The 12,137-nt window shown below is 45.5% G+C and overlaps 1 protein-coding gene across 1 annotated transcript; it reads right to left on the reverse strand.

Annotated features, from left to right (window-relative positions):
* Positions 1-1,814: 1,814 nt before the first annotated feature.
* Positions 1,815-11,278, reverse strand: LOC101104283 (pregnancy-associated glycoprotein 1). The gene is made up of 9 exons (XM_004019846.6): positions 11,148-11,278; positions 9,894-10,044; positions 8,752-8,878; positions 8,535-8,653; positions 7,148-7,338; positions 6,108-6,224; positions 4,295-4,436; positions 4,109-4,207; positions 1,815-2,126 (listed from the first exon to the last, which is right to left on the reverse strand). The coding sequence occupies exons 1-9, from the start codon at positions 11,246-11,248 to the stop codon at positions 1,977-1,979; spliced, it is 1,197 nt and encodes a 398-aa protein (XP_004019895.2). The 5' UTR covers positions 11,249-11,278; the 3' UTR covers positions 1,815-1,976.
* Positions 11,279-12,137: the final 859 nt, after the last annotated feature.

Genomic DNA, 12,137 nt, shown 5'->3' on the forward strand with positions numbered 1-12,137 from the left:
AAACTGTGGAAAATTCTTAAGGAAATGGGAGTACCAGATCACCTTACTTGTCTCCTAAAAAGTCTGTATGTAGGTCAAAAAGTGGCAGTTAGAATCAGACACGGAACAACTGAAACATTTAAAACTGGGAAAGAAGCGTGACAAGGTGTACATTCTCACTCTGGTTATTTAACTTCTATACAGGATACATCATTCTATATGCTGGACTGCATAAATCCCAAGCTGGAATAAAGATCGCTGGGAGAAATATCAACATCCATAGATATGAAGTTGACACTTCCCTAATGGCAGAAAGCAAAGAAGAACTAAAGAGCCTCTTGATGAGGAGAGGAGATGCAAAAACTGGTTTAAAACTCAACATTCAAAAAACTATTTCCAAGATATATTCAACATTCATGGCATCCGGTCAAACCACTTCATGTCAAGTACATGAGGGAAAAGTGGAAACAGAGGCAGATTTTATTTTCTTGGGCTCCCATACCACTATGGACCTTGATTGCAGCCCCAAATTAACAGACACCTGCTCCTTGGAAGGAAGAAAGACTATGAAAAACCTGGACAATGTATTAAGAAGCAGAGACTTACTTTGCTACTGAGGTCTCTATTGTCAAAGCTATGATTCTTTCAGTAATCATGTACAGATGTGTGATTTGGACCATAAAAGGGGGAATGGCAAAAAATTGAGCTTTTGAACTGTGATGCTTGAGAAGATTCTTGAGAGTCCCTTATACACCAAGGAGATCAAACCAGTCAATCTGAAAGGAAATCAACCTCTGACCCCTGCTGTCTCAGCTGAGACATCTACTGAGGGCCTCCAGGTGGAAAGAATGGATGCTTCCACTGCACAAGTGCCTAACCATGGCAGCTCCAAGCAAACAGTTTGCACTTCCACCCCTGGAGGAAGCTCAGAAAGGCTGAAGGCTCTGTGTACCCTGGGTCTCGTGATGCATGAGTTGCATTCTTCCCAACAGCATTGGAGGCCAAGGAAGAGGCATTCTGGGCCCTGGAGGAGGGGGATGGCTCAGGGATCCACTGGAGCCACCACTTGCCAAGTAGGACTCAAAAGGACAGAGCAGGCATATGTGGCATAGAGCTGGTGACTGGGGTGTGGGAAAAAGAGGGAACCAGCTCTGCATGAAGTACCTCACCCAAACTCCCCTGGAGGAGAAGATTTCATTACCCCTTATAATTCCTCTGAATGAGGAGGTGGTGGAGTTGGTGTGTCATCACAAACTCTTCCATGGCCTAGACCATCTGCCAGTTGCTGTCCTTGGGGCTACCTCTCTCCAGCTTCAGTCATGTAGTTCTTGAGGAAACTGACAATTATGTGTGCTGCCAGGTCAGGGCCAAAGACCATGTAAAGCCAATCATAAGACCCCATGTCCCTGCCAGGATGGCTGATCTGGGGCTGTACATGTGATCTGAGGTGGGTCTTTCAGAGAACACCTTTGAACTCTGATGTCTTCAATCTTTTCTTTCCTTACTGGAGATGCCTTCAGGATATAAAATCCTAGGGCAGGTAGCTTGGACTTCCTCACTATGTGTAGAAGCCTTAAGGAAGAAAGTTGCCAGGCTAAGACCATCAAAGAAGAGGGAAGGGAAAGAGTGAGGGTGAGAGAGAATTGATGACTTTTGATTTTTTGGGTCCAGTCACTGAGATCTTTGTATTTGCTCTGATTCTTGCATCCTAGTTTCCCAGAATCATTTCAATGAGTCTCCCTGTTTCTTGAAGCCAGTTGGATTAGGGCTCCTCTCAATTTTGATTCAGACTTGGTTCTAGATCATTCACTCCCGGACAAAAACAGAGGCACCGATTTATTTCAGCACCATTAAGAGTGAAACCCTTTATTCTTTACTGAGAATAGGGTGTGCAGACCACCAAATACAGTTCACCAGCATCATGGGCAGGAGTGCCCAAAGGGTGAGTGAGTGTGTGTTAGGATAGGCCTTACTGATTCCTGAACCACTCCCAGCATTTACACTGCCCGTGCCAGGCCAATCCTGTCATTTCCTCGATCAAAGACTGAGAAATACCGCCTCAGGAAGACGTCACCCAGGATCCAGTTCTCTGCAGATGGATTCGCTCTGTTCACTTGAAAGGGGGAATAGCACTGGCCTCTAGAATCCTGCGGGAGTCAGAGACACACACCAGTCAGCATGAGCCATTACCGGCGATTCCCCCTGATATCCAGACCCGACAAACTTTTTTATTTCCCTCTTTTGTTAAGTATCAAGGGGTTTTCTCAGCAGCAGGGGATATGAGAGTTTATCCAAAAGAAAGAGGATCAAGTCATGAGGTTGCCATGAGGAAGGCTGTGGGGGAGGGGAGGACTGGGAGTTGGGGAAACAGAGGAATGAAAAACAACAAAGCCCTACTGTAGAGCGTAAGGAACTATATTCAATATTCAGTGATAAACCACATGAAAAAGAATGAAAAAAAGAAAAAAATAATTTTATGTGTATAACTGAGTCACATTGCTGTGCAGCACAACTTAACACAACACTGAAGATTAGCCACATTTCAATATAATTTTTTAGAAAAGAACTAGTGTGTCTATAGTTCTCCTCACTCACTGTTTACTTCCTTCTGACTCCTGCTCTTTTTTATTTTAATGTTAGTTCAAACATTTTTTTTCTTTTTTCTTTTCTTACTCCTTCTCCCCTTCTTTCATTTATTTTGAAATTTATTTATTTTAATTGGAGGCTAATTATTTTACAATATTGTATTGGTTCTGCCACACATCAACATGAATCTGCCACGAGCGTACATGTGTTCCCCATCCTGACCCCCCTCCCACCTCCCTCCCCATACCATTCCTCTGGGTCATCCCAGTGCACCAGCCCCAACATCCTGTATCAAACCTGCACTGGTGATTCATTTCTTATATGATATTATACATGTTCTCTGCAGAGAATGCCAGTTCTCCTCCTGCATCCCCACAACCCGTACTTTATTAAAAAACTTTATTTTGTTTTGGAGTATAGCTGATATACAATACTCTGAGTTTCAGGTTAACAGTAAAGGGACTCAATCGTATTTATCCGTGCATCCTGGTCCCAAAGATACCCCTCCAGGCTGTCATATAACTGAGGAGAGTTCCCTGTGCTACACAGTAACTCATTGTTGGTTATCCATCTTAAATAGAGCAGTGCCCACAACATGTTCCTGATGGCTTAATTCAGGAACTCTGCAAAGCCTCCTTCAGCCCACACTCACCCTCTTTGGCCACTCCAGGCTTGGTTGTGTAATATACTCTGGTTCCCAACCCCACTGGTCAGTCCGTAGCCCTCATCACACCTAGTAAGTCCCCAGTGCCCCAGTGCAGACAGACCACCTTGAGATGCCATTTGCATGGAATCCAGCTCAGTTTTGCCTAGAACCAAGCAACCCTCCACATGGCTTCATGAGTTTACAGTTTTAGAATTCCTGAAATTCCCTATCTTCCTCAAAGCCTTCTTTGAGCCCATCAGCCTGCCCTGAACTCTCTCAGGGAGCTGACATGAAGCCTCCACCCTGTGCCTGGGCTGAGCAGTCACTGGGCACCCTTTATTCACCTTAGTTTCCAAACTCCCCACTGAGGGGTCGGGTACCCAACTCACAAAGGAGGCACCAGGCCAGAGCAGGCAGAAGATGCAGCCGAGTACTAGGCTGACCATGTAATTTATCATCCAAACCAGGAAAACTTTGAGAAGGGAAGGGAGACTGTTAACATATGCTGAAACATCCCACTGGGACTGTCCCCAGTCATTCTCCTTGTAACATGGCCTATTTCAGGGACTGCTAAAGCTGACTTTCATGTTCATGCACCTAAAGGTTCAGATTGAATTGCAGCTCTTTGAGGACTGAGGACCTTAGTGTTCCCCTCTCCCTGACTCCCACCATGCTGGCATGATGCGGTGTCTCCACATTTATTTCAGGAAGATCAGTGTCCCAGACGGCCCTTTACTCTCAAGTGATTGATTTTCTGGCAGGCACTAGCCCAGCCACAGGGCTCAACAGCATATGCAATGGTGTACATGGCCTCCAGAGGGCGCCTCCTCCCAGCAGCAGACCAAGGGTTCCTGCAAGCTCCAGTTAGAGAACCAACCCGCAGTATTGTCCCCTCACCTTGACGAGGTAGGCTTGAGGTGGCACTGGGTAGTTGATGCCGTTGATGGTGAAGACAATAGAGGGCAGGGCATAGACCGCAGAACATGAAACAAAGTACTGTTAGAGAGAGAGGGTGAGAGGTTGGCCCTGGAGATCCTTATTGTGTGTGGAGACAGGGAGTGACCCTGGGGCATGACCCTTCACCTCGAAACACTGTTGTGTGGCACCGATGTGCTTCTGTATGTTTTCAACCACTGTTCTTGGGCCAAGGATCAGTGATGTCCCGGTGCCCACAAGGGCCTCACAGCCACCAGAACAAGCAATAACCTTTCTTCTCATGGAGATGCTGAGAGACAATGGAAGAAAGCGGGCATCAAGGTCACTCTGAGTCTCCCCAGAGTTGCCCCCTTCCCAACTGTCCCTAAACAGCCCTTCGTCTCTTTCCCTCTTTTCCTTTGCTCTCGACCCAACACCTTTCTTGACATCCTCGAATGCAGTACTTGAATACACCAGGATCTTTTGTACCTTGACACATGCTGGTCTTCCTTCCTAGAAAACTCCAGTCCCTTTTGACTAGCAAATTTCTTCTCATCTTCCAGATTCCAGCTTAATTGTATTGTTTTCAGGAAGTCTTTCCCCTGGTGTTTATCAGTCTCCTGTCTTGGTCACTCTCTATAGACCCTTGCTCATGTCTGCTGCTGCTGCTGCTGCTAACTCACTTCAGTCGTGTCCGACTCTGTGCGGCCTCATAGAGGGCAACCCACCAGGCTCTGCTGTCCCTGGGATTTCCCAGGCAAGAGTACTGGAGTGGGTTGCAATTGCCTTCTCTTCATCACGTCTAGCACGTACCAAAGTCACAATTCACTATGTGGGCAGGTCACTTCATGTACATCTGCCTTCTTAGATGTGAAGGCAAGTTTTATTCTCCTTGCCTCCCTAAAGTGCCTGGCATAGAGTGGATGCCAAATGCTTGTCTGTTCAATGAGTGAATGAAGACTTAGAAAACAATAAGTAACTTCCAGAGAGCTGTATCTGGTGAGGAACAAATAACGGGTCTCACACAAAGTGAAGGTGGAGATTCTCAGGGGCAGCAGATTCTCATAGTAGGGGGATAGAGGGGCTCCTCTGGGAGAGGGCGTCGCCCAGCACTGCTCCTACAACCAGCTCAGACCCTAAGACCCTGGCCAGGAAATACATGACTAGCCTGCAGAAACTCCAAAGGATAGGTCAGCTTTTGTCTGAGGGTATCACACAGAATCCTATCAATTATGCCTCTTGTCCTCAGGTCACTCCTAGATCCCACCTTCCTGATTCTCTGTTATAGCCCCTGCCCCACTGTGTGCTCAAGAACATGGGGTGTCTTTTTATTAGTTGCTTTCATGTCTTAAGATTGCAGCCAAACTCCCTCCACTGCTGCATAGCTGCTCCCAAAGAAGACTAATTTTCCCCATTTTCTCAGGACTGTCCCTGTTTTTAAACTGACATTTATCTGTACTGAGAACTTCCTATGTCCTAGGTAGCCCTGGATAGTTGATCATCTTATCATAACTCTGTCCAGGCTGGTGAAATTCTCCCTGATCCTCTGTTCACTACACTGTAGAGTCCTCTAACCATGCTCCGCACCTCAAAGGGCAGTGGGTGCAGCCCTTTCCCAGCTGAACAGACCTCTTTAGACTCTTTCAGGACCCTGGTCAGAGCCTTGCTCAGAATGCCTGGGGGTTATGAACCCATGGGTTGTTTGTGTATCTATGTGCTTGTGTGTTTGTTTGTATGTGTTTGTATGTGTCTCTGTGTGTGTTTGTGTGTCTTTGACTAGCTATGCATGTTTATATGTGTTCTTTTGTATGTTTATATGTGTCTGCTTGTGTGTTTCCATGTGTCTGTGTGTCTGTCTGTGTTGTTGTGGGTGGTGTATATGTCTGTGTGACTGTGCATCTAAGAATGCATTTGTGTGTTTCTGCCTGCATTCGTGTACAGTAGTGGGAGCATCACTTGGGCTCAAGAGGGAGAGGCTTACCGGTCCAAGGGTATACTCCACTCGCCCGGGTGGATCAATGGTACCCAGTTGAGCTCTCCCTTGTAGTAGCGGTGGTCTACCCCACCAAACATCACCACACTGCCCTCCTGCTTGTCTCTATAGAGAGAAGAGAGGTGGGGGGATCCTTGGAGGACAGTAACAACAGCACTGTCTGAGAGCTGTGCTTGTCCACCCATCAAGGCCCTAATAAGTTCCCCATGTACAGATGCAGAAATAGCATCTAGGAAAGACTGAGATCCAGACTGTTGGCTGTTACTGGTTAATGAGTGGCACAGAGGTTAGAAGCTGAATCACTTGGCTGGGCTCCACCCACTAAGTCTTCTGAAGACTCCCTGGACCTCCAGCGACCAGAGTGCTCAAACACCCTCAGAGGACAGGGTGCTGAAGTGTTTTGGCTTTCCCCTTGTCCATCTTGTCATTTTTCAGGAAAATCAAGCCTGGAAGTTCTAAGGGTTTGGGTTCAGGTCACCCAGAGTTGGCTCCACTGGCCTGTGACATCTACTGTCCAAAGGGCCCCATACTTAGAAGGGGCCCCACCTCTGCTTTCTCTGTCTTGAAATGCCTAATATTTCTTGAAAAAGGGGTCCCACACTTTTGTGTCCTACACTTTTGTTTTTCATTGCCTCCTACAAATTGGGTAGCTGATCCTGGGCTTCAAGTGAAATGCTAATGAGGAAGGAAAGATATCCACCAGCCTTCTCCTTCTTTCCTTATCAAATTCATAAGCAAATCCTAATGCCTTTTCCTTCAACTTGTTTTCTGTTGCTTTCCGTTAGCCTTCTTTCTCACTCACTCCCCTAGACCAAGTTACTGGTCTTGAGCCCAGGATCAGGGTTGTCTTCCAATAAAATTTTATTTATAAATGCCAGGGGTGAGGCCAGGTAGGGCCCTAGGGCCATATTTATGGTGGGTTAGATTATCTCTCAAGATACCTCTTTATCAAGTCTTCTACAATTTTCTTGCAACTAAAAGCATATTACACCTAATCTGGAGGAAGAGGTTGTCCATCTCAGACTTACTTGTTCAAGTAGAAGGCAAAAACAGGCTCAGAAAAGGCACCTTCATTCTTCAGCTTGTCAAAGATGGGGATGGCTCCAGAGAAGGATATTTTGGGATAGTTCAAGCCCAAGATGCCATCAAAAGGGATATCAAGCCAGGTTTCCAAAAAGATTAGACCAAACGGCTGGTCAGTACTTACAAGGTCCCCAATCTGTGGGAGAGAAGAGTGTTCCCACTTACAGATACATAAAGTGGAGCTAAGACTGGGCTGGGGTGCCTTGCCATTATATCCTCAGAGAAGAATTGAAGCTGGGCTCTGTCTTCGGTGGTCCACAGATGGTTAGAGCAAGGTGGAAGGAGAATTTGGGTTCCATTTGAGAGAGGCTGTGAATTTTAAAACATCTGCCCCTCTGAAAAACACCATGTCAGTGAGTCAAATTGGCCTGATGGCTTCTGTACAGGTGGGGCAATCAAGAGTTGGGCCAGGTCCCATTGGTGCCACCTTACAGACAAAACAAGAGCAAGATAGCCTTTTCTTTGGCATCGCTGTGACCTAATGACAGGAATGGACTGCATTCTCTGTAAGCTACTGTGGCTTCTGCATCTGTCCAGGAAGACAGAAGCCAAAAACACAATCTTGCTTGCAGGGTTCTATGAAATTATTGCCTGGGGGATTCACTTTTGGGGATATGTGTATATTTCTGTGAGTGTGTATGAGAGAGAAAGAGAGAGAGAGGGGAACTATTCAAATACTTTGGGGGAGGCAGGCCATATGTTTATTAGACTCTCAAGGGTCCTCTAGAGTGAGAAATCATTTATCAGGCCCCTTGAATTCTCAGGCTTCCAGTTTCCCACTCTGTATACCTGAAGTCCTTGACTGCACCCAGGGCCCCCAGATCAGTTTTATCCTGTCCCCAAACACCCCACAGCAACTTCAGTCCTGAAAAGCCAGCCTATCTCCACCTTTTATCAATGTGTGACCTCAGCAAGGCCCTTGCTAGCTGCACCTCAGATTCCTCATATGTCTCATGAGCTAATCAGAGTAACTGCTGTGTGGGATTGCTGCAGGATTAAACCAGTTATCACTGGAAAGTGCCTGGAACAGTCTTTGAATATAAATTTGAGTGCTTTTATCCCTTCTTCTTGCTCACAGCAAAATGAACCTTGAACTGCTCATGGGCAGAGGAGCTGCAAGTCCACACCTCAAGCCACTCTCTGGGTTAGCTAATCGGTTTGCTCATGTGTCACCATGGGCACTGCCTCCCCAGGGACATGATCCTGGGAATAAGATGGCCAATATCTATGGGAGTTATGTCAGGAAGGGTCCTGCCAGATGGTTCTGCATCTGTTTTGCAAGCAGTGGTCACTCTATAGCCAGTCCTGACTCAGCATTTGTTACACTGTTACCCGAACTGTGTCATGAGCAACAAATCCTCTCATTGTTCCAGAACCAAAGTAGATTCTGAAGGTGTCATTGGTAAACCGGAAGGTGGAAGACTGGTGATGTTTGAACTTATCTTGTTTACCTGCAGAAACAAGAGATGAGTGTCATCAGGTGCCAAGGTCGTAAACAGGGTGGCAAGGCCAGTGAAGGATAGTCTGGGTACAGGGTGTCTCTACTCACTACAGGGTCTCTTGGTTGGGCTGAGGCAATTGATGGAGGGCACCAACAAGTCAGATGAGCCTGTGTCAAAGACAACCTGGAATTCCTGAGGGGGTGTTCCAATGGTGATGTTACCCACGTAGAGCATCTACAGGGAGAAGGAGTGAGTGGGTTAGTGCAGAACTGGCTACCCTCTGTTCCCACAGTGATGTCTCCCTCTGGGTGTCTCATATCTCTGGAGATCACTTTCTAACCACCATGCAGCTCACAGACTTTCATCACAGAGGTATCTGCATTTGATATATTTTTCCTGTACTACATTGTATGCAGGATATTCACTCTATGACCAGGCATTGAAGTGGTATCTCCTGCATGGGATCCCAGAGGCATAATCACTGCAACTCCAGGACCGCTGGGCACCCAGGGTAGTCCTGGTGCCTTCATTTGAGAACCTCTGTCCTCTCTTCAAACCCAGCCTTAGCACCCCCTTCTCCAGGAAGTCCTTCTTGATCAACCCCAGCCACTCCCTCTAAACTCAGACCACATCCAATCAACAAGCATAGGTGACCCTTTCATTTTACATGTATTTACTCTTTGTCCATCTCTCAGGCTGGCATGGACATTCTTAAAGACATTTTGAAGACAAAATAAGCCCTTTTTCTAATCTAAAAACAGTAACCACAGTGATTTTTATGGCCATACACGGAATACAGGTTCAGTAGCTTTTTGCTGTTATCGTTCTTGCATCTGTGAAAACTGAATTCCTCAGTTGTGAATTGTGAATTGGGGATTCAGTTGTGAATTGGGGATTCACAATTGCTTTGCAGTTGATTCTACCTTTTGATCAGTGATGGTTCACTCCTCATCTGTAACTAAGTGGCTCACTAAGTTTAGAAGGAACAATCTCCCTTAAACTAATGACGCATCTTTGACACAGAAATAGATATTTACCTGCCACCTGGTGATTGCTGGGCTCAGTCACAAAGACCAACAGTTGAGGATGAGAGTGCCTTATCCTCTGGTTGGGCTCCCGGTTTTCCAGGGTTTCTGCCTCCCGCAGGAACTCCAACCCCAACATCCCACCTGACACCTCTAGATGAGCCTCAGTACTGGGCAAGAGCACCAGGGGGCGCTGTGGAGCACCGTCCTCCCAAAATACTCACATCCATAATGTTTCTCAGAGGGTGAATAGTCAGATTTGAGGCACGAAAAGAAATCTGAGACAGTCTGTAAGCATGTTCCTTCAGGAAACTGTTCAGCATCTTTTTTCCACTGAGGGTGTTTCTCATGGTCTTCACTCTCCTTAGAGGTATTCTTTCACCAAGCATTTGACAAAGAAAACAAAGAAGATGCTACAGTTAGCTGTCAGTGTTAAGGTATAACTGTCATTGTAATGGCTCTGTGTATTTTCTAATAATTTTTATGAGGGACATTATCAGAATTCTATGTATATACCATGGCAAAGACATAGATTTGAATACAGGTTCTGTTCTGCAATCTTGGGTAAGCCATATGACCATGTGGTGTCTCAGTGTCCCCTTTGGTAAAATGATGGATGTAACAATACAACCCCTCCAAATAGAATATCTTGGGGATAAGTGAAGTGATGGATATAAGGTACCTGATAAATAGGAAGTCTCAACAAAGACAGCCATTAGCATTGCTGTTGCCATCCCACTCTAACCTTCTCACAGAAACTCAGGAAAGAGTTAGAAGGGGTACTCTTATCCTTTTTTTACAAGGGAGCAATTTGAAATACAAGAGGTTTCTGAGTTGGAAGTGGTCACACTGGTTGTCAGATATAACACATTGTTTATAAAACAGTGTATCTTTTTCCACATTGAAAGAGAAGAGAGAGTTGAAAGAAGAATCCAAAATATAGGGAACAAGTAAGGCAAACTCAGAGGCTGAAAAAGGAAGGAAGAGTCAAATGAAAAATAAAACAAAATAACACAGAGAGACATACTCCCAGTGTGTCCCCAGACATACTCCCACACTCCCAGTGACTTCCAAAGAGATAGAGAGATAAATGACAGTGATACAGAGATGCAGACATAGGCATATACACACTAAAGTAGACAGGGAAAAAAGAGGACATGTTGAATAAAATGTAGAAAAGTGCTATTCCACAGGACCACATTGACATCTGCATAGACTGTGCACTGAACAGTTGCAAGGAGTTGCATTTTGAATAGGTCATGACATGACTGGACCCCAAGTTGTGCAACCCAAATCTACACCAAGACCTTGGGATCCACAGTTCCTACAGCAAGTTACTATTCAATAAGTAACAGTGGAACTTTAAGACTCTTAGGGAAATATTCCATTCCCTTCTAAACCTGATGGGTGGAAGAATAAGCAGATGAAAGGAAAATCCGAGAAAGGAATATGATGTGACTTACAGTCCTCATACTTACTTCACTATGCATTCTGAGAAGGCCACCAGCCCAAGGAGCACAAGCCACTTCATGCTTCTTTCCTGGCTCCAAGTACTCAGGGAAGTTTGAGTTCTTAGCATGTAGTGGTGACCAGGAGCCTCTAGTTATATATGCACTGACCTACCCTAGTTTTCCCCTTTAGGCCACTAAAAAGATCTGAAAAAAATCACAAAGCTCTTGATAAAATCTTTACCTTCATCAGTGTCCTTGGCGAGTGGACTTTGAAGCTTCTCACAATACAAAGAATTGAACTGTAATCTCTTCCTAGAATCTTGGTTGGAAAACCAACCTGATCTGCATGGACATCTAAGAAGACAGAGATCCTTGACAACTTGGAGAAAAAACTGCTAAGACCATCATGAAATGGGTACTAGGGGCCATGCTAGACATTCTTGGTTTCATGTCATCTTCCTAGCCACTTCACGCAATGTCCATTGCTGTCTGTGTTAGAGAGGAGATTGCTAGGAGGGTAAGTTGTCAAATGGCAAAGTGAAGACTTCAGGGACAGCCCAGGGACATATAACTGGCTTTAGGTAGGGGGTCTAATGGCAGACATCAGGGGCACCTATGATGCCAGTCTGCATCAAAGATTTAGGGCAGAGCAGTACGTCAATTACATGGTTTCAGTATGGGAAGAAATGTCCTATGCATCCACAAGATATTTTATATCATCCAAAAAATGTACAAGGAAGAACTGTGTGCTAGGTTCTGGGTTAAAGGCTTCAAAGTCAAAGTTGATCAAGACAAAAGTAGTCTTTATCTTAAGAGGGCTAGCAGTCTAGTTCTCACAAACTAATGTCCCCAGGAGTCAGGAGATATGATACTAGGACTAGGTGGCTATGTTGCACCCTGGGCAGCACAGGCTTTACCACTGGAAGCAGCCTTTCCTCCACTTCACCAATGCTGTAAAGCACACCAGTTGGCCATGTTTTCAAGAGAATCAGAAGTTTGGATATTTATGTACAATGT

This window comes from Ovis aries, unplaced genomic scaffold, assembly GCF_016772045.2.
Source record: "Ovis aries strain OAR_USU_Benz2616 breed Rambouillet unplaced genomic scaffold, ARS-UI_Ramb_v3.0 scaffold_87, whole genome shotgun sequence".
Lineage (NCBI taxonomy): Eukaryota > Metazoa > Chordata > Mammalia > Artiodactyla > Bovidae > Ovis > Ovis aries.